General features: G+C 43.1%; 2 protein-coding genes across 5 annotated transcripts in view; one reads left to right on the top strand and one right to left on the bottom strand.

The window, feature by feature from the left end:
* Positions 1-535: 535 nt before the first annotated feature.
* ect2l (epithelial cell transforming 2 like) lies at positions 536-13,661 on the top strand (the record flags this gene model as incomplete). Its single annotated transcript, XM_084050968.1, has 21 exons — positions 536-703; positions 1,199-1,311; positions 1,965-2,127; positions 2,872-3,121; positions 3,770-3,998; positions 4,178-4,313; positions 4,879-5,044; positions 6,468-6,596; positions 6,751-6,843; positions 7,352-7,567; positions 7,845-7,948; positions 9,182-9,355; positions 10,097-10,183; positions 10,585-10,694; positions 10,997-11,144; positions 11,577-11,650; positions 11,889-12,045; positions 12,466-12,531; positions 12,798-12,886; positions 13,172-13,344; positions 13,528-13,661. The coding sequence occupies 21 exons, from the start codon at positions 536-538 to the stop codon at positions 13,659-13,661; spliced, it is 2,979 nt and encodes a 992-aa protein (XP_083907094.1).
* Positions 13,662-15,485: 1,824 nt separating this feature from the next.
* Positions 15,486-22,363, bottom strand: part of filip1l (filamin A interacting protein 1-like) — an 88,568-nt gene continuing 81,690 nt past the window's right edge. For all 4 annotated transcript variants that reach the window (XM_084050738.1, XM_084050737.1, XM_084050736.1 and 1 more), the window contains one exon: positions 15,486-17,106. In XM_084050738.1, the coding sequence (XP_083906864.1) occupies positions 16,942-17,106 (165 nt within the window). In that variant the 3' untranslated portion in view covers positions 15,486-16,941. The remainder of the gene's footprint in view (positions 17,107-22,363) is intronic.

Raw genomic sequence — 22,363 nt, 5'->3', positions numbered from 1 at the left:
CAATTTTCAGTACTTTTACTTCTACTCCACTACATCTCAGAGGCAAATATTATACTTTTACTCCACTACAATTATTTGAAAACTTGAATTACTAGTTATTTTGTAGATTTTGATTATTACAAAAGACATTCTGCATAATGACTGCTTTATACTTTTTGTACTTTAAATACATTTTGATACTTTTTTATATCAACTAAGTAAATTTGAATTCCGGACTTTTACTTGTAACAGAGTATTTCTACATTGCAGTATTGATACTTTTACTTAAGTAAAACATTGTTGTACTTTTTCCACCACTGGAGACAGGTGTTTGCGTGTGAGAAAAAGAATGTCAATGTGTGCGCCTCTGTTGATGTGTTTCCAAGGTTACCTGGAGACGAGCAGACCGCATTCCTTTACATACAGTGCTATGCTATGCCATTAGAACCCTTACCTATTAACCTTATAGGTGATCAGCGGACAGACAACAGCTCATTACATGGAAACATTTGGCAGAGTTTTCTAAAACTAGGCCACTTTACGTTCACAACTGGAGATGGAGACGAGCCTGAATTCTGCAGACAGCACGTCAACTCCGCATTCCGTGAAGCGATGGCAGCTTCACGGGACAGACTACGAACCCCTGTCACCGAGGTCCCAAGGGACCGCAGACACACGCTTCAGCGCCTGGACGCCTCTGGTTAACAAACCGTCCAACCAACAGGTAATCAATTCATCAATGAATGCCAGACCAGAGACCAGTGATGGAAGAAGTAGTGTATACGCATGTTTTACTTAAATAAAAGTATCAAACTGTAATGTAGAAATACTCTGTTGTAGAAATCCAGTATTCAAAAATGTAAGTGCAAAAGTAACTGCATAATGAGTTACTTTCCACCACTCACTGCCCTTAAACTATGGAATAACCCCTGTAGTTTTGATTGCTCACATTTCATTAAAAGCCACAAGATGGCACTATTGCTCAAGCCAACTGTAGTGTACAGTTGTAGGACTCCCCCCAGACTCCACAGATTTGATTCCATGTGCACTGTCTCTGTCTCAGTGTTACATACCATACCAGTAAGGGAACCAACTCCCAATGAACCCAGAGGGTCCCTGGACCCCACTTTGAGAACCACGGCAGAGATATGTCTGATCTAGATCCACCGTGTTTGTACTTGTTTGTTTGTAGCCTATTGTTTGTTTGATTGTTTGCTAGTTGTTTGATGAGCGGGTGAACCTGCTGCTCCATTGGTTCGACCTGTGGACTGACAGACAGAGGAAACATCTTATGCACACTTTGCTCACACGATGCACCAAGTCACAGCTCAGGTAATGACCGTCTCTTTTTCTTCATCAGGAGAAGAACATAGGGTGTCATTTATTTACAGTAGCCTACAGTGAATGGACAGCATAATCTCTGACTCCCCCTTGTGGCAATAAATGATATGATGGCCTGCCAAACAAATGGATGTAAAGGTAGGGTGAGTGATTCCCATAGGCTGTTCTGATATTAATCAGTGCTATAGAGCAGGGGTCTTCAACGTTTTTCAGGCCAAGGACCCCTTAGCTGAGAGAGAGAGAGATGAAGCAGGGATCCCCCCTCTACATATTGTATAAAATTGTGTTGCAGATTAGAATTCTTCATAGATTTAAAATGTAGCTTCATAGACTTGTTTGACAGCACTGTCATCATCAGTGTTGGATTCATGTTAATGTGTATTTCTAGACATTTAACCACTTAAACCCTCAATACTTAGTAAACTTGACCTTTGGCTCTGTACTTGGTCTGCTCCAGTCCTTTCCCCACTCTACATCAAACCTCTTTGCCGAAAATAGCCGTTGTGAGCTTGTAGATCTGCTTTTTTTAGCTGAGGTTCTCCTCAAAATAGTGATGCAAGGGTTCAAGTTGTTAATGTAGAAAAAAAATCCAACCACACAAAGATTTTGATTTTAAAATGTTTTATGTTCGACCTCCTGAACAGGTATTGCAGGGACAGGCTCATGGAGACGGTTCCAGTGACGCATGTCGACTTCACGACCTTGCTGCCACGCTTTCTATCTTTGTATGTGATGTCATTCCTGACCCCACGTGACCTCTGCTCTGCAGCCCAGGTCAGCTGGCACTGGAGGGTCCTGGGCGAGCAGGTAAGAGGCCAAAGGTCACAGGCTTGGGCCAAAACAAAAACATTAGCTTCAATTAGGAACTTGAGGTTCATGTTTTTGGACACTGGCAGGCTTGAAATGGCATATATAACATCACTGGCAGAATGAGGTTAAATCTACCTGTGGTTCGGTTCGCACAGACTGTATGACGGAAGCGTGTGAAAACTGTGTGAGTCAACAGTCTGTCTAGAGAGACTTTGTAACCACCTGAATTCAAACCTGGGTATCCTGCATGGGAAACTAAACATATTATCTAATCAGCCTATTAAGCTTCTGGGATTCAGGAGTGGATACTCTGCTACTGGATTTCCCCTTTTCCCCTTGAGCCTTTCTCTGTCTTTGCCAAATGGTGCTGGTGTTGTGTATGATATCAAGTGTAGTAGGGGTGCAACAGTTAATCGAATTAATTGATTTAATCAATTATAAAACAAGTTGTGGTGCTATGTGTTGTGAGCTTGTAGATTGGCTATTTTTGTGCGACACCTTGTACGACTGAAGTATAAAGCGGCATAAAGTAACTGGTTAATCAGACTAATTGATTTAGTTGATTAAAAGAAAAAATCATCAATTCATTGAAAAACATGTTTGATTATCATCTCAATGTTGCAATAATGGCTCAAGAAGATCATTAGTTCCAGCGTTTATTATTGAATCTTTCTCTCTGTGTGACCTCTTACATTGTTCTCAACCTTCTTTCCTACCCCTCGCTTCCATCCCTGCCTGGAGGACTGTCTGTGGGCCGGCCGCTGCGTCCGTAGGGGCTGGTTCTTGCCCTACAGCCCGGGAGACAAGGAGCGCGGAGCCTGGAAGACGCACTATGTCTCCTGCGTGTCCACCCTGGACTGGCTCACTCCCCGAGAGGCCGCGGAGCAGTACGGGACCCTCAACCAACCCAGCGTGAGCGAGGAGGAAGGGGAGAGGAGGAAGGAGAGGATGATCAGACAGTGCATCCGAGAGAGACTGCAGGAGGAGAAAAGTGAGATGGTCGAGGGAGGGACAGTGAGATCAGAGTCTAGCTCTACTCTAATATATGAGTTGATTTTACCTGCATTTCACTGGAATTAAGTCTCCCGACATTAAGCCATTAAGCCCGGGAACGCATCTGTGTGATTTTAAGATTTCTTTAGCTATTAAAAAAATTGCAGATTTACACTGAGTGCCACACTACGAGCTTGTAGATCTGCAAAAAAAAGAATTATCGTGAAAATGTGTGCAAATCTTTGAATATATATGTTTTTTAAAGCGAACATTTTAACTCAAATCTTTGCTTCTGGGGATTCTACAGATGTCTTCTAAATCATATAGCTATAATATCAGTGGTTCTCAAACTTCTTTAGTGTCAAGGAAAACATGTTTGCTTAAAAAAAATATAATATATATATTCAAAGATTTGCACACATTTTCAAGATCTTTCAAAAATAGCAGATCTACGAGCTCATAGCACGGCACGAAGTGACCCGCTATGAGCTTGTAGATCTGCTATTTTTGAATAGCCAAAGTATAACAGTCAATAATGGTTAAAGTGGTTACAGAGATGCGTTCCCGGTTTGAATGGGTTAAGTGCTGTTTTCCTGTAGAAATGTAGCATACTCAGGGCCGATGTTTATCTTTGTTGATCTTCCAGGACTGTCTCTGAGAACGAGGAGAGCCTGGGGTAGCAACAGCCAACTAGGAGAAACAAGGAGCGGCTGTACCCAGAGACAGGCGTCTGAATCTAGGGAGACCTTTAGCTTCAAACCTTCCCTCTCCTGGCCTTCAGGGGACGGTCTCTTCTCTTCAAGTCTCTGTCTGAACCAGGAGCAGACCGGTCCTGCTCTGGCCTTGCAGAAAGCCAGGCCCTCCAGTTCACCCAGGTCATTGTCTGACCAGACACACAGCTCCTCTGTTTTGATCATAAACTAATTTGATGTCCTATATACTATATGAGTGTTTGCCATGTTGTTTATATCATACTCCTTTAAAGGAATTTACACACAAAAAACATGCACTGAGCATCTTGCCCTCTAAAGCCTGTTCACGTGTTCTGTTCTAGTGAGCGAGGGAGAACGGATGTCAGCCCACTGTTGGCCTTCACTCACAGGCTGTCACCTCTAGGTGACACCCTCCCCACACTTCGTTCCCGATGCACCCTCCTACTGCTACTCTCGAACAGAATTCCCGCCTATGAGGTGAGAGAAAAGTGGACGGTCTGGTCTACAGTTGACCATCTTTGTTATGGGCGCCGTTTGTACTTACAGTACCGTAAAAGTGTTCTGAAATGGGACAATAATCAACAACAGGGTGGGCAAGGGAGAGAGAGGACTGGTCAGGTTGGAAATGAGTACAAATGGAATCTTATACTTTGGCATTTGATGGTGTCCTGCAGCGAAAATAGCTGATCTACAAGCTTGCATCACGCTTGTAGATCTTCTATTTTTGAAAACACTTTGCCTTTAATGACGTGCTCAACACCAGGTTGAAACTGGTTCATATTCTGGAAGTTATAAATCCTGCATATTCTAACAAAATATCAATTAACAGTGTGTGTGTGTGTGTGTGTGTGTGTGTGTGTGTGTGTGTGTGTGTGTGTGTGTGTGTGTGTGTGTGTGTGTGTGTGTGTGTGTGTGTGTGTGTGTGTGTGTGTGTGTGTGTGTGTGTGTGTGTGTGTGTGTGTGTGTGTGTGTGTGTGTGTCTCTCTCTCTCTTTCTCACTCACTCACTCACTCACTCACTCACTCACTCACTCACTCTCTAGTTGGTGTTGAGTGGCGTGAAAGTGGAGGTGTTAGTGATTCTGTATGACCACAGAGGAACTCTGCCAGATCTGTTAGGCCAGGTGGAGAGGGCTCTCGGTGGGCAGAGGATCCGGAGGCTGGGCCTTCTGGCTCCAGGTGGAACAGAAGAGGTCCGACTGCTTCAGAGTAAGAAATATTTACATAAACGTGTACTTAAATAGTTAAAACAGTGCCATAACATTTTTATTTTATTTTATTGTATTTGAAAAGCAATAACACACAGGTTAGTACATTTTGAGGAAGTGACACAATATGGTCCAGGACTTATTTCCCTTGGTCCTCATATACATAACAAAAAATATGACTGATCACAATGAAAGTGCTAGTGGTTCCATTCCCTGTATTGCTCAATGGCACTAAAACAGCAAGGGTAGAGTGATCATGCCATTTCCCATATATTCCTGTATTTATGTGTGTCTGAAGTATGGGTTGGCTAAAGGGGGCAGTGGGTGCACATAAAATTATTGTGTGCATCGGCTGCAACAAGGGACTATGCATGGCAGGGCCGTTCTCTTCTCTTCCCTGAGCCAAACCTAAACCTGACCACATACCTCAACATCTGGATGTGGTGGAGCAGTGGCAGCGACGATTCCCTACCGCCCTCTGAAACCAGCCCTAAGATCCTTGCTTTCTCCACGTCTTGTCCTCTTTTCGGAGCCAGGGCCAGAAGCTCCCTTGTTCTGCCTCCTCCACCAGGTCTTTGAGGGATTTCCCCAGCTGGGCGACTGTGATCGCAAGAGACTTCAGGAACTGCTGAGTGGGTGTTCCAGTGGAACCCCTCTAACCACCTTCCTGAATAGGTGAATTAGGTGCTTAAGAGTACTCAGCTGCCAGCTCTGTACTTTTCCTTCTTCCTCGAAGGCAGCCTTCATGGCCTCTTCCCACAGAACAGTCAATTCAGCCATAATGACCATCTCAGTAGAGGTTGACCAGAGCGTGATATCTAGCAGTAGGGAGGTTGTGGTAATCTCTTGTGGGAACTTCAGCTGGCAGTCGAGGTCAGCTCTCATGTTCCACTCGCCTCCGGGTGACAGGAGGGACATCGCCGTCATGCAATTGCTGCTCTGCGCCACGCCCCGTTGCCTGACAAACTGCATCAGCCGCCGTGCTGTTTCATGGGCTGGCCCTGTTTGCTTCCAGTCTGCGTGCCTCCAGGATTTTGGCTAGCGTGTACAGGACCCCGTCATGGCGCCATCCGTCCTGGCCCTGCGTCAGTGCTGCCCTGAAGCCAGAAAAGATGTGCTCCAAGCTCGGGTTCTGGGAGTCGCAGAGTTGGCAGGTCTCCTCTTGAGGCGTGCCAGAGGTGCATGTTCCAGGGATGGGGAAGAGTATCGTACATGGCCCTGATAAGGAAACCAGCCTTGCTCGGGGCATCCTCCACCTACTCCCATGTTTAGCAGGAAAATAATTGCTGAAACGGTTCTACTCTTTGTTTTGGATTATGGTGACCACAGCTTCCCAGGTTGTCCACCTCCCTTGTTGCTATTGGCTCACAGCCTTGATCTCATAACTCTTAAAACACCTCATCCTCTCCCCTTCCACCTGACAGGATGCAGCCTATCAGAGACGACTGCATTGAACCCTGACTTCAGGGAATTCTGGGAAAACCTGTGCGGCTGGATCATACCATCTGAGGAGGGAGGAGGGGTGGACATTTTTTCCCCTCTGTCTGCTTCTGGTCAGTAGGCATGCAAAGGCTCATTCATGTGTTTCATGTGTCTCTTATGGGGATCCTTTGATAAACATAAACATACACAAGTAACATTAATGAAACCGTGAAACTTGAACCTTGACTCTCTTTCCGTTGTTCTGTCTCTTGCTTCCTCCTCCAGCATCAGGGGTGGCACTCATTCAGACACTGTGTACTCTAAGTGGACTAGAAGTGTGTTCTCCCATGGCGCTGGCCACTGGAAGCTTCCAGAACAGTGAGTCCTTCATGCAGTATCCATTGCACTCAAGCCTTGGTCAAACCTGAATTTGAAACCAAAGTGAAATAGCCATTTCTCTCTCAAATCTAGCTAATGCCTGAAAAGTAATTATAATTGACTACTACTACAAACGTAGTACAGTAGTAACAGCCTTTCTGTACACTGCAAACTCCTGAGTGTCAATTTAACCATTACGGGTTCATTTTCTAAAATGAACACAATATTGCAGTGTGCTGTATTCTCAAACATGATCCTGACCCCAAACCACAAAAAGCCCAATTCGATCCCCAAGCCCGTGGCATATTGGGACATAAATGTCTTCCGTTTCAGAAGGGTTGGGATGAAAGATTTAGTTTCACATGCATGCTTGCATGAACTTCCCTGCTTTTCTCATTAAGTTCGAGAGTGTAAAAATGAACCCATACGGGTCCATTTGGATTCATTTTTACACGTTGAGTTAAATGAACACTGAGGATTTTACTATGCAACATCTCCCCTGGCCCAGTCCTGAGTGAGTGGTCGAATGGCAGTGTGTGTGGTGGGACGTTGAGTCGGCGTGTGGGCGAGGCGCCTCCCTCTGCTGTGCAGTATGTGTGTGAGAGCGTGTTGCAGGGCTGGTGCCGACAGGCCCACTGGATGGAAGAGGCTCTGGGGGACATGAGGTGCTTCCTGGGGTCGCGGCTACACAGACTGAGCCTCGAGGCCAGGGGCCGTGCTCTGGGTTGGTTGCACGCACGCACGCACGCACGCACGCACGCACGCACGCACGCACACACGCACGCACACACACACACACACGTACTCGCATACGCACATTCAAATAAATATCACGCCTATGTAAACACACAGACACATCAGGTACATAATGAGTTGAATTCCAGCAAGCATAAGGTTGGTATATAATACAGATAACTCAAATTGACACATGCAGGCTTACATACTCTTGAGTAAAAGGTTGCACACTCAGCCACTTGCTGTCTCTCCATATCCCTTATCAGGTCACTTCCTGTGGAACCAGATGTGTCTAGAGGAGCTGTGTTTGTCTAAAGAGCTGACAGAAACTCTGGTTGAAGGTCTGACAGTCATCACCACGCAGGGAGAGGTAAGCAATAGACCAATCACAGCAGGCCTCCCGCAGTTTGAGTCCAGTATCAGCATTCGGTGATGATACTCTGATGAAGATGATGAAATTCGTATTGGTGTGATGTGGCCAACAATGCTTTAAATTTATTATTATTTTAAGTCCTGGAATGCTACCATTTCTGCATTCTTTGTATGTTTCCCAACCAGTAGGGCTCAACCCCTGGGTGGGGACAGTGGATTGTACAAGAAAATCAAGCAGAAAAACAAAAAAGGTAGACTTTTATTGATCTCGTGGGGGAAATTCAGTTTCAGTTTCACCCAGCTGATGGCTGCTCAGATGGCCCAGATGAGTGCATGGTGGGGAGCAGTTAGGGCTTAAGCGTCTTGCTGCAGGGACACCTCGACACATAGACTGGTCAGAAAGGGGCTGAACCAGTGACCTGATTCCCAGGTGGCTTTTCTACCCGCTCATCTACTGCTGCCCCAAACAATTGCTTAGACATAACTGGGACTTGGGTAATCTCCCTCTGTCCTTCTGGCTTTCTATCTCTTCCCCCCGATACAGTCAAGGCAGTTGGCTGCCCACCTTGTCTGGTTCTGCTCGAGGTTTCTTCTATTAAAGAGGACTTGTTCCTTGCCAATGTTGCCAAATGCTTGGGGGAAAACCATGGGTCTCTGCTGTATGTGAATTATGATGTATGTATTATCTTGTGTCCTTGCTTACTGTAAATCGCTCTGGATTAAGAGCGTCTGCTAAATGCCTAAACTGTAAACTGTAAACTGTATTTGTAAAATTTCGTGCCAAATAAATTGTGATTTGGTGCTATAATAAAATGTATTTGATTTGAATTGAATTGAAATGAAATGGTGGAGAACCACTGTTTTCCAGTATACTTCAGCACTGGTTTTCCTTTGGTTTGCCTAACCTAAACCAGCTGCAAGGTATAACCATGTGACTGCCCCCGACCAATTGTGCGACAGCTTAACCACTTAAACCCTACAACATACTTAATTGACTGGGGTCCCCCAGGGGTATATACTTACTCTGTCCTTTTTTTCTTCAATACCAATTCTCTTTGCTGGAAATAGCCAATATACAAGCTTACAACGCTAGGCAGTGCAATGCATTGTGAGCTTCTAGATCTGATATTTTTGCAGAATGTTCGCAGAATATGACATTCCCAGAATAGGAATGCTAGCGTTCGTAAGGTCAATAACCTTTCATAGTTCTTGTGTTCTCATGCCTCCTCAGACGAGACCGTTGGAGTTCCTCTCTGTCTTCCTGAAAAGACAGAGTGAGGAGAAGGAGGGACGAGTGACCGATGCGAGGGAGAAGAAGCGAACAGATGAAGAAAAAGAGCTTGGGTTTCTGATGGAGAGTCGCACCTCACACAGACACCTCGGCCCCATACCCGAAGTACCGCAAGTTTGTACAAAAAAAACCCTGTGTTTATTTAGGGAAGGTGAAAGGAACACACTCATGTTTTTTTTATTTTTGAGCATCACTCTGCTTTACCCTCTCAACGTCAGTACCCTAACCCTCACTGAATTTATACCTGGGAAGCTGCCTGTTACAGCCACTGTCTACCACTGTCACTGTCACTAACAGACTCGAGTGGAGCAGATGGGATAAAGTGTCTTGGTAAAAGGACTCCTCAAAAATAGCTGTGGTGGTAATGGACCATGTGACTCATTCCCTTTTCTGCCCAGATCTGCGCCGCTGGGATTCGACTAAAAAGGTCCATTCATGAAACTTAGTGGGAATGGCCAGTAGGCTGCCCCTAAAGATGAATAAAGCTGCAATCCAGAACTTATTTTAAGGAATAAAACTTTATTTTACCCAATCTGTATGGTGGAGTTAAGTCTGTTAATACAGAATAAGAATAACTAACACAACTGCAGTGTTTGGAGGTGGTCTCCTTGCTCTTCTATTGAGGAATTTAGACCCTGTGTTTGGGTAGAACAATACTGGATGACAGGAAATATTGCATGAACCTCAAAGCTCAATATCTCACCTGCGTTCCATCTTAGCTCAGCAGTAGATATTTTGCATTTGTTTTTATTTTGTATTGTCACGTCTAACTTCTTACCATTTTTCTTTCTCACCGGGGTGACTAAAACCTGGTATACTGTATTTGAATATCTGAACTAATTCTCTCCTCTCCAGGCAGTATTAGACTGGCGTGGTGCAGTAGCCAGAGAGCTGTACTACAGTGAGAGCCTGTATCTGGGCAGGCTGGGTGCTGTAGTAAAGGTATTGTCCACCAGGGTATTTTCACTACAATTTTGTGTGCTGTAGCACTGGTTCTCTAAATTGTTGATAGTTAGGAACTAAACTGACCTGTATGTGTCTGAGTGTACAAATGGAACTTATTCATTAACACCAATTCATTAACAAATGAACACGCATATGCATAAACATATACATAATGTACATATATGTCAAAATTGTAAAATGCAGTAAAGCTCAATTGGGGTCCGAGACGAGATACAAATCGTATCAACCAGGGGTCCTTGAAATTAAACACTTACTGTAGGGAGACCCTATATACTTCAATGAAGTATACAAGGCTCACTACAGTATGGCATGAAGAATAGTGTGTGAACCTATGTGACCTGTGTTGCGTCAACACATGTCCGTCCTTTGTGTCCAAGGTGTACCACCAGCCTCTGACTGCAGCACTCAACTCCAACAGAGCTATCCTCAGCTCTGCACATATCCACATGGTCCTGAGCCCCCTCACGCACATACTGGAGCTCAACAGGTACACTCACACACACACACACACACACACACACACACACACACACACACACACACACACACACACACACACACACACACACACACACTGGATCCTCTGGACCCCCAGGCTCCACAGGATGGTTGAATGTTTTCTAGGTTTAAGGTTCAAGCTGATTTATCGTCACATGCACAACGATACAGCTGGTAGTGACATTGCAGGCGGTGAAATTCTACTGTGTGTGTGTGTGTGTGTGTGTGTGTGTGTGTGTGTGTGTGTGTGTGTGTGTGTGTGTGTGTGTGTGTGGTGTGGGTGGCTTAAAGGCAGTTTCAGATGGAGCTGGAAGCCAGACTGCAGTGCTGGGGGGCAGAGCAGTGTATTGGAGATGTGTGCATAAAACTATGCTCTAAACTTAGGGTGTACACTAACTACCTCAACAACTACCCCACTGCCCTCTGCACCATAGACCAGGTCCTCTCCTCTCCTCAATTTGTGTGTATTGTAATTTTTTAGCAGGCTCATGTCTTCAGCAACGCAAAATATGTTTTCAACCTGGTGTCCCTATTTTGGGCATGTCACTATAGGCTTAAAAATAAAATAAATGTGCAGATCTGGGCGCCCGCTGGCCTAGCGGTCCAGGCACATACCACATATAGGCTCTAATGCAGCCTGACAGCGTGTCGCGGGTTCGAATCTCGATCCTGATGTCCTTTGCTGCGTGTCACTCCCCATTTCTCTCTCCCTGTTTCCTGTCAATCTCCACTGGTACTATTAATAAAGGCAGAAAAAGACCACAAAAATATCTTTAAAAAAACAACCTTGTATATCAGCCATTTTCTCCTATTTTGTAATTAGGTTTAAGTGGTTAATGTGTTTCTGTGTGTGTCTGTGTCTGTGAGACAGTGCCGGGAGATGAGCCCTTCATTCCGGGCGTTCCTTAAGAGAGCAGACAGAACTCTTGCAACACACATGCTGAGGTAATTGCCATGTCACTTACTGTACACCCGCTGGTTGCAAGTTCAAATTACCCCCCGCACCCCCCAACCCCAAGCCTTCCTCCTATGTGTCCACTGTCTCAATGAATAAATAGAAGGGACTGCAAACTTGTGTTATAACAAATTGATGTGTCATGTGATTTCTTTTGTGGTAACAGACAAGTTTGTATGTGTGGTTGTGTGTGTGTGGGTGTGTGTAATGTGCATATTGCATGTACAGCCTACAGGAGCTCTTACTGTGTCCAGTGTGGCGAGTTAAGGAGTACGTGACTCTGCTCCAGGCGTTGTCTCTACACACGCACCCAGGTCACCCTGACCACATGCATCTGTCATCTGCTCTCAACACGCTACAGCGCTACAGGGAATTCATCCACAAGGTGAGGACACACAGAGACGTGCATGTACCACGTGTTGACAGAACAAGGCAGAGCTGCAAGCGTCAATGGTCAAGTGGTTTATATATGGCTCCTTTAATCACCCCCTTATCCACAAGTACCCCTAATAAAGGCTGGGTGCTGTTGTTTCATATCCATGCCACATTAACCACGCACATGAAACTGTGATCTTTATATTCCTGCTGCTATTTTATATGCTGGATATGTTTTCCACCTGCATGAGAAGCATTTCTGCCTTCCGTGGTACTGCCACCTATCCACTGCAAAGGAAATGTAGCATGTTCCTTATGTATAGGACTTTGTATTATTTGATTTTGTATTTTTATCTTCCTGTTATTTGACCTGTTCTGTGTTGTGTCTTCCTTGTGGTATATTGCATTGCTCTCTCTTCTTGTGTCTCAGCTGAAAAGGAACTCAGAGAGAGACACATTAATGGAGGAAACACAGAAGATGATTCAATGCTGCCCGGTAAAACATCTTGAAAGAGTTCTTTCTTTCTTTTTTTCTGACACGCACGTACGCACGCACGCACGCACGCACGCACGCACGCACGCACGCACGCACGCACGCACGCACGCACGCACGCACGCACGCACGCACACACACACACACACACACACACACACACACACACACACACACACACACACACACACACACACACACACACACACACACACACACGTGTTTATTTGTCAGACTGTGTTATGTCTTTATTTGTAATTTGTGTGTAGAACCTGTGTGAAGGGAACAGACAGCTGATTGTGACCCAAGACGCTGCTCTGCTCAGAAGCACTGATGAGGACATTCCAGACTCTCTCAGGTAACCAACACAACCGCACCTCACGTAATGGTTCCAGAGCATTCTCTGCATTTGTTTTACATTGCAAGGTGTACAAAACGGGCAGATAGATGGATACCTTTTTGAGAAATTCAGGCGCCAGAGACAGCACAGCAGTAAAGCAGCAGTCAGGGTCAACATCAGTAGGACAATTCAGGTGTCAGACAGTTAAGAGCTCAGTTATAAAAACAAAGAATTCCTGAAATACACTCTCGGATCAGGTTCTAATGGTGGTCATTTGTACATAACATTGTGTGTGATTATTAGAACGTATGAGCAGGTGTCTGATGTTGGTCTGTTCCTGTTCAACGATGCGCTGGTCCTGACCAAGCGGAGTGTGGGTCACGTGCCTTTCGCCTTCTCCTGCCGCTGCACGCACACCTTCCTGGCTTCGGTGGCGCTTGCCAGCCTGGCGTTCAGAGAAATCGTTCACACGCGTTGTGAGTCTACACGGCCGTGGTCTCTCATGCACACAGCTCGTTGAGGCACGGAATAACACGTACAGCATACGCTCCTATACACAACAAAGTTGACCTATTATTTCCCCCGTCTCTCTCTCTCTCTCTCTCTCTCTCTCTTTCTCTCTTTCTCTCTCTCTCTCTTCCATCCTCTGATTTCTCAAGATGTGAGTCATGCCTTCGTCCTCCAGGGCCCCAGTCGTTCCTGGGTATGTGCCACAGACACAATGGAGGAGAGGGAGATGTTCCTCTCAGCGCTGCGTTTGGCCATAAACAATGCTGTGACAGATCACCGCTGACAGTACAGTGACACTGCACTGACCTTAGAGCACATCTGATAAACGTTCAAGTTTTTTTAACCCATTCAATCCGGGAACGCATCTTTGTCATTATAGATTTTAGCTATAACCAATCATTTTGAGTGGTCCTTGACATGAAAAAGTTTGAGAACCACTGATGTAGAAACATACGTTTTTCAGAAACCTGTTAGGATTTAGAAGACATTGTAGATGCGTTCCCGGATTGAATGGGTTAACAATGTGCAATACATTCACCCTTTCACCTACACATTCACACACCGACAGCAAAAGCAACGATGCAAGGCACCAACCTGTTCACCGGGAGCAATTAGGGGTTCAGTGTACGAGGACTCTTCAACATTGAAGCCAGGAGTTATGGACTCGAACCGGGAACCTTGTGGTTCCCAGGCGGGTGCTCTGCCTCCTGAGCCTACTGAAGTTGGTGTATCGAATGGTTTCCTCCGCCATCGTTGTGTGAATGGGTGAATGTAACGCACATCGTGAAACCCTTTGGATAAAGGTGCTATAGCTTCTGTATGGCCTACTACTACTAGCCTGGGACCAGACGAATCTGCCAGTGCAAAAAAAAATTGCCCTCTGCGATTTGGGTCTGGCACCACTCCGTTGTGAATCCATTTCCTGCTCCCGTAGTCTGGGGTGACCAATCAGGGCCCAGTATTCAAATATGGGAGACTGTACTTGGTAGTTGGTTGTAGGTCTAACCAATTGCGTACAGAGCCATTGTTTTGATCCCGCCCCTTGGGAAAAGAAACTTCCTCATAGAAGCACCAGACTCATATGCACGCAGTGATATAGTCTGGCTACGCGAGGCTATACTACTACAGAAATCAGCCTCATCACTCTATATGCATGGCTTCAGTAAACCACTTGGTGGCAATATTGTCCTCTTTCAGAAAATTGAAGTTGTTTGGTAGCCCAAATTCTGTGAGTGAATATATTATGGATAAATAAACACAGATTCTGGCAGGGGGACAGTTTTTTGATAAATAAATCATCTCTTCATAAGAAATGCCAAAGCAACTCAAGTCAATTGGAAATATGTTATTTGGGTGTAGTTGGGTTCAGATAAGAAAAGAGTTGGAAGATCTTTACATCACTATACTTTTCTCATTGGGTCTTTAAAAGTCTGCTCTTTCTGCTCTTTACAAAAATGTGTTTTACATCGTTTCCCGTTATGCTACCTTTCACATTATTTTGCTCATAGCACTCCCAAATACAAAATCATACTGGTTGTCTTTGTCAATATTATTGATGTAAAGTTTTAACAGAGTACCATTGTAGTATTCAAAAGATAAACATTACTTTTATTTTCACTGTGTTAAATCAACTTGTTTCTGAGCATTTATGTATGTCTTTCCACAGTAAGGTTTTACCAAAGGAATATTGTAGGCTTCATCACCTGGGGCATATTAAAAATCTGTGTAAGTCCATCAGGAAATGATGTGTACCCTGTTCTAAAAAGTGGGGAGTTGTCATGGCTTCTATGATAATGCGCTTACAACAACACAACATACTGTACGGTATTCAGACAGTGTTCATAATTTTGGTGGTATGGATTCCTGTAGCATTTTCAACACATATTTCAACATGATCAAACACAGAGAGAGAGAGAGAGAGAGAGAGTGTAAAACGATGTCTGTAACCTACAATATAAGCATGTATGTGATATGGTGGTTGCAAGTGTCAATGTTTCTCCTTAAGTGGCAAGGTAAAACAACAAATAGTTACAATGTTATCACGTTTACTAAAACTAAATCATTCTAGAGTCTAGACCATCATAAGTATGAGAAAGGTATACCTAGGCAAGGTATAAAAAAAATCTTTATTGATAACCAAAAATAACAGATGTTACATTCGAGAGATTATCACTAAAGAAGCTGCATTACAACACAGATATTACACATTTATTTACATTGTTGTCATTTAAAAAAAGGAAAAAAAAAAACTTACCTCCATTCATAGAATTGGATGAAATAAGTAGATTTACAGTTACACACAGCAGTACAAATGACAATACAGATCCATTTTAAACAATATCACTATTTAACCTTAGTGTTCTTTATTATAACTATGTTTATTGTTTATTAATTTACCTAGATTATGGTGCCTACAGTAGGCTACATAGAAACAAATCACTAACTGAGTATGACATCTCAGTCTAGACAGCATCTAAATTATAACTAAAATGTTTGTGATTGTATTTTGGATTCAGAATCAGTATACAGTTTCTACGTATGAAAGTAAGTATGAAAAAGCATATGAACATCAAAATAAATAAGTCCTCGATAGCACCACCGAAGAGGTTTCATTAATTTTGGAGAACATGTTCCATCTTGAAAGATGCAAAGAGTCTTTAAGGGAATCCATTGTCTCTTAGAATTTTAGTTTCATTCACCAGTTAAACAAAATGATGGCTTGCTTGCGGTTATAATTCCTCAGTTATGTATGCGTTGCATGGTTGACAAAGTGTTATCCTGTCTGTAGGAGGCAATGCTTGCTTTATGCTTTACAAACTATTTCAGGCTCAGGTTAGCTCAATGTTTTGTGCCATTAAGCGACATCGCCATGGTGCACGAAAAATAAACAATAGAAACTGTCAAAGAACCCTTTAATAATAGGGCATAGCAGTGGCGGCCATTTTGTGGTGCCACAGATAGAAAACCTATACATTTTCCCCATAGAGATTTCCTAAACTATTTTTATGATTTTTTTAAAAGCCTGGAACCAAGCCATCCAGGCTCCTGGTGAACCATGACCATAAAACATTTGATTCTGTGTCAAAAAAACATTTTAATATTTCATTATATATTATAATAGGCCTACTATATTTAATAAATACCCTTTTTTTTGTTGCAGTTTTCAAATATGTCTTTGACACAGAATCAAATGTTTTATGGTCATGATTCACCAGGAGCATGCTTGCTTGCTTCCAGGCTTCAAATAATGTATATACATATTTTCAGATATCTCAATGGGAAAAATGAATGGGTTTTCTATCTGGCACCACAAGATGGCCGCCACTGCTATGCCCTATTACTATAGCCCAGTGCCATCTATTAGAGAGTTACGCCAACTCCGTTCACTTCGCCAATGATTGGCGAATAGTGACAAATCCCTAAACCGGAAGTTCATGGAACGCATTGAAGTCGACGGCTCCTTGTCACTATTTCCAGCTACATGAACCACGTGACCGACGCTGTTTCTGACCCCTCATTGGCGCAACTCTCTAATAGAAGGCTCTGCTATAGCCTAGCTGTAATCACAATCTGCGATGGACTAGGTTCAGGTTGTTGTTGGCTGCACCTGGAGGGGTGGTGGGTAGGGGGGGCGACCCCTGACCCGGGTTGGTTCCTTTCAGGGGGCTGCAGCCTTTAGGTTTGGGGATTCTGGTGGGCCCAGGTCGTCGGAATGCTTCAAGAGGGATCTGAGGAAAGAAGGAAGGAAGGAAGGAAGGAAGGTAGGGAGCACATGATGAGTACGAAAGTAAAAGTCCGCCAATTTGCCCATATAAGTCTGACTAAAAACATGTAACACTATAATGAATTAGCCATGGGGTTCACATGACGCTCGTCTGTGACAGTCATGTTTCAGGGCTAATAATTAATTAGACTGAATTTATCTCAGCTGGCACCTGGCGAAGATGTGAAAAGTCGACTATTACAAAAAAAAGTTGTATTGAGGGAAACAAATTACCAAAAGTAAAACTAAAAGTACTAAAATGTTTGTAAATAGCAGTATGCGAAACGTTGTGAGCTTGGTAGGTCAGATATTTTCAAATAGCCTATGTATAAAATAGGGTTAAAGTGGTTAATGTATGTTTTATAATAATTTATATCTGCAAATTTAGTAACTAAAGTTTTTCAAATAATTGTAGTGGAGTAAAAGTACAATATTTGCCTCTGAGATGTAGTGGAGTTAGAGTAGAAGTAAACGTTTTGAAAATTGGAAATACTTCAGTAAAATGAAAATACCTAAACATGTTATTTAAGTACAGTACTTGAGTAAATATTACTTTACACCACTGCAAAATGGATTCGGCAGCACTCCACAGTGACAGGAGTCAGCAGTCAGGACCACCAGAATTGAATAACAATGGCTTAAAAAGTACAGCTAGTGAGTACATACTTAATATGAAGCAGGTTATAAATGAGTATTAGACTTATTTTTAACTCTATGGTATTAGAAGGTTTGTTAGAAATTGGCCACGTTTTTGAGGCTGAATAGAATGCAGTACTATTTATGACCACTAGAGCATGCCATTGCATACCAATACCATATGTATTTTCCATGCAAACACCATTACTTACTGGAGTGCATATAAATGTAGTATTGTTGCCTATTTCATATACTAAATATTTGCTGTATCTCATGGCGCACATGAAGACAAAATACTGCAACAAACATCACACTCACATTAAACATTTTTTTAAACATTCTTTCTTTTCTTTTTTTAAAACAAAAGTTAAAGCAATTTTCTCACTTATGGTTATGGCTAACCTGATGGACAGTGGATATAAAACTTCTATTTGCTGTTTTTTTTTTAGGAAGGTAAACCCCTCATAAAATGTACTGTTGGTTTATGTGAGTGAACTCATTTGCCATGGAGATATTCATAATGTTCTTACACACATGCAAGTTGAAAGCTTATCCCAAATAAGAGTTAAACTTGTGTATGGATTTACTATCAGTAGTAGTGTTGTTGTGCATATAAACACGCTTTCTTACTATCAAATGTTACAGATTATATGTTCTACACTAGAGTTTAACCTCACTATTTGTCTGCCTGCTCTCCTTTCATTCTGTCTCTTTATAGGACAGAGTTTTGTTGGCCTAGATGTTCATATAACACGTCATCAAATACATCTCTTCTTGGTCAAAGCTACCACAATTCTTCTTGGATGTCAGGTATGTTTATTCCTATAATGTATTGTTCAGGAACTTGTTATTGGGAGCGGGTGATCAGTCATGAATCTTTATACTCAATTTGTAGCAACCGTGATGCAAATAGGAGCTCAGTGTATTTTTCAAGGTCACTACAACCACCCTTCAAGCTTGTGTAGTGACAATCTGGTTACAATCTCTTTTAAGCATCACGTTTTAAAAACGGTCATTGGGTTTTGTAAACTCAAAACATAAACCTTCCATTAGTGGAGGAAAGCACTGTGATAAGGACATCTTTGATGACTGAGATTTTGTTTGGAACCTTTTTTAGTCTCAGAGATTAAAGACGGCTGCATTGCAGGGTGATGCACTGAGGTGATGTGCTCCTCTCCTGTGAAGTTACGTGTGAAAATATCCTTTGGGGTGATCGAAAATCACACTTTTGGTCACAAAGGAAACATCTTTAAAATGAAAGTGCAGGCAATGCCAAATAATCGAGACATTTTATATCAGTGATACTCTGCAGATCTGAGCTCCATACTCTGAGAAATTTAAGGTCACAAGTATTGCAGTTGGTTTCATCACATCTGCCTTTATTCCCTAAACCCATGCTGAACCCCGCTCTCAGTCTAGACTGAGAAAAGTAGTCCTGGAAGAAACCACAATGCTATATGTCATGAGTTGCTTGTGGTTTTGGAGAATTAATTTTAAAACCTCCAGTGAACCGTGACCTAAAGTTCCTACGCGGGCATACATTTCAGAATATCTACAGTAGGCAACAGACATAATGGCCCAGGAAATCGGTGCAGGCTAACGTCATGGAGGCAGTGTTGACTTTACATGCACCAAGCCTTAATGTAATGCTTTGTTCTCTCGTATATCAGCAGGAGCAGCGGGAGTTGAAGTAAGAACTTCCTCCGTCGTGCACACTGCAATGCCGGCGCCATTGTCCCCATGGCAACCAAACACAAGGTTTGTTTTGGGGCTTGGGTTGCGGTTAGAGAGAGAGGCTACTCTCACAGTGCATATCCTCTCACACTCAATATGAAGACCTTTGTTTAGAGTAAGCCTTGCCACCCCCCCCCCTTTTTATTGTCCTATCCCTGGTTTTATTGTGCCTGACGGTCAAGGTGGTAGGAATTCCTTTATGATTATTATCATTGTAGACTAAGACAGGGAAATCCGCTTTAGCCTGCAGTCAGACACTTGATACACAGCTTATCTTTTTGGCAGGGATACTGTGTGGTTATTTTACTTTCTTGCCGCTATTCAATGCATGACCTTGGGTGTGATATGTTTAGATATCACAAAGGGGGTATTGTTGAGCGGGTAAATAGACATTCTCCTTCCTATCTTCCCCTAAAGTACACAATTAAAAACGGTAATACTCAACATTGAGTATAGTTATCAATTTGACTCAAGTAGCACGATGAAATGGGCCTTGGCCTACGGTGTGTGACTGGATAACCGTCTTATCATGGTGGTGGAGATACAGTATGCTTATCTTGGCTGTAGTGTAGGAGGTAGGCTCTCACTGAACTTAAGTCAGTATGAGTCAGTGGCTAATTGAGGTCACAGACAGCGACCCCAGCTGCTGTGTGGTTATCTCGTAGACGTCTAATGAATAGCATCTTGTTTGCACCCTGTGTCGTTTTACCGCACCCTGGCCGATTTGGATCAGGTTTTATCCTTTATCCTTTAGTTGGCCGCATTCCTTCCTCTGTATCAATTTAATGCTTGATTCGGTCACCTCAGTGCACTGACAGTGACTTATGTTCTTGTGATTGTGCTTGAGAAAATGCAACACCATTTTATGGAGTTGTCTTGCTCTATCAGAGAACTGATATCAAGAAGGTTGTAATGATTTGCTAAGTTAATCAGCTCCTTCCATCACCGGTATATTAAGATATGTTGTGCCTGTTTTGTATCAATGAACGTTTCCTGTGTGGTATAGGGAGGAACATAGTTAACCATGTGAACTCTAGCATCCCTATTCTGGGATGAACATTCGGCGAATATAGCTGATCTACAAGCTTACAATGTGCCGCATTGCAACGCGCTGTGAGCTTCTAAACCGTCTTTTTTTCTGCAAAGAGTCTTGGTGTAGAGGGAAAAAAGAAGGGGGCCTTGTATCCACAAGTTTCCGAGGGCGTTGTGGGCATCACTTCCTGTCGATTTGATCCCTGATACCCGATCAAATCGACAGGAAGTGATGCCCACAACGCCCTAGGAAACTTGTGGATAGATCCCTGGGAGACTCTGATCAAAGTATATAGTGTTTAAGTGGTTAAATATTGGCTTGTTCTTAATCACCCTGAAAATGGGGCTAGATTTAGATTAGTTAGCTTTTGGAGAGAGCTGATCCATTTTGACCACAGCTTGCTATGATGCAAGTAATGTAACAATTGCTAAATGCTGTGATATACAGTAACACAATGGATGTTTTGCTTGCAATATTTCGTTGTGGTTGGATCTGTCCCAAACTAAAGTCATATATGAGATTTATTGCATATCCAAACCTTACAGTGGCTTCAAGATATCTCCTATTAACTTACATATCTTATTCTTTGTGCACATTACGTATAATTACATTCCTGGAGCGACCAAATTATAGCCCTGCTGTCAAATTAAAATCTCCAGTTTAGCTGGGGTTTTCCCCTGTCTTTCCAAACACATTTTATTAGCTCAGTCATGGAGGTGACATCAGTGACATATGATTTACCTGGCAGTGAACTACACTGCAACTTCCAGATTTCCCATCTCCTTTCTACGCTGTCCCCTCTACCCTGCCTCACCTTCATTCCATGTCTTCCTCCCCCGGTTCCCTTGGGCTGACCTTCAGTACAGACTCAATTTAAACACGAAAAAAAGCATCTCTGTGTGCCAACATTTTCCCCTGCGGTCGCGTACGACCACATTTCAAATGCAAATGCATAGAGAAACACACCCATAATTGGGATGGATGAGTCATGTGAAAAGAGATGATTTGTGGGAGAAAGCAAAATAAAAGGAGAGGATTATGTTACCAACCAAGTGAACTGAGAGCCAGGAGACTCCTGTCGTCGGTCTACCAAATAATGCCATAAAGGAATTCAAATACTTGTGTTGAACGCCCCCCCCCAGATGCACACAGAATATATTTGGGTCTCTCAAATGTATGCATTGGGCAATGCCTCTGAGGTTGCTTGTATATACCATAATACAATTTATTTAGCTCTGTGTCAATTGGAAACATTTCCATCAGTGGATAACTTAAGTGATACATTGTCAAACATCCCTGGTAGATTTTTCCTGACTGAATGTGTTCCTAATGTGACCAAAGCAAGAGTGCTGAGTCAGCTTCTTGGATACTTTTGCCCATCGGGTAATTTTAGTATTTTACCCATATAGTTGCCCTGCCTATTACCAGTTTAAACAAGTGGGGGGAAAAGAGATCCATCTGGACACTTGCTTAATTTGATCAGGTCATTTAAATGGTTTCAGTTTGGCCATGTATGTGAATTATCTGACAGAGGTCTTGAGTGCTATTCCAGTATAATGCAGCAGAGAACAATTCACTCATGCAGGTTTAGTTTATGGGTAAGAATAGTTAAAACAGTCTACCATTGTCTTACGTCATACTCAGGGGGTGGGGTGGGTCTGTTTTATCTAAGGGTAACACGATTGAGAGCAAAATGGCCGCCGTGTGAATATGGTCAATGGCGACAATTCTTTCTTTAATCGCAGAAGAGCTTGCAGGGTTTTCACCCAACAGCAATGGGTGATTCTCTGCAAGGAGCACCACTCCATAGTTTTAAAGG

Source organism: Gymnoscopelus microlampas (genome assembly GCF_963454915.1).
Source record: "Gymnoscopelus microlampas genome assembly, chromosome: 24".
Lineage (NCBI taxonomy): Eukaryota > Metazoa > Chordata > Actinopteri > Myctophiformes > Myctophidae > Gymnoscopelus > Gymnoscopelus microlampas.
Note: the sequence above shows the minus strand (reverse complement) of the source record. Positions and strands in the feature narration are given on the sequence as shown.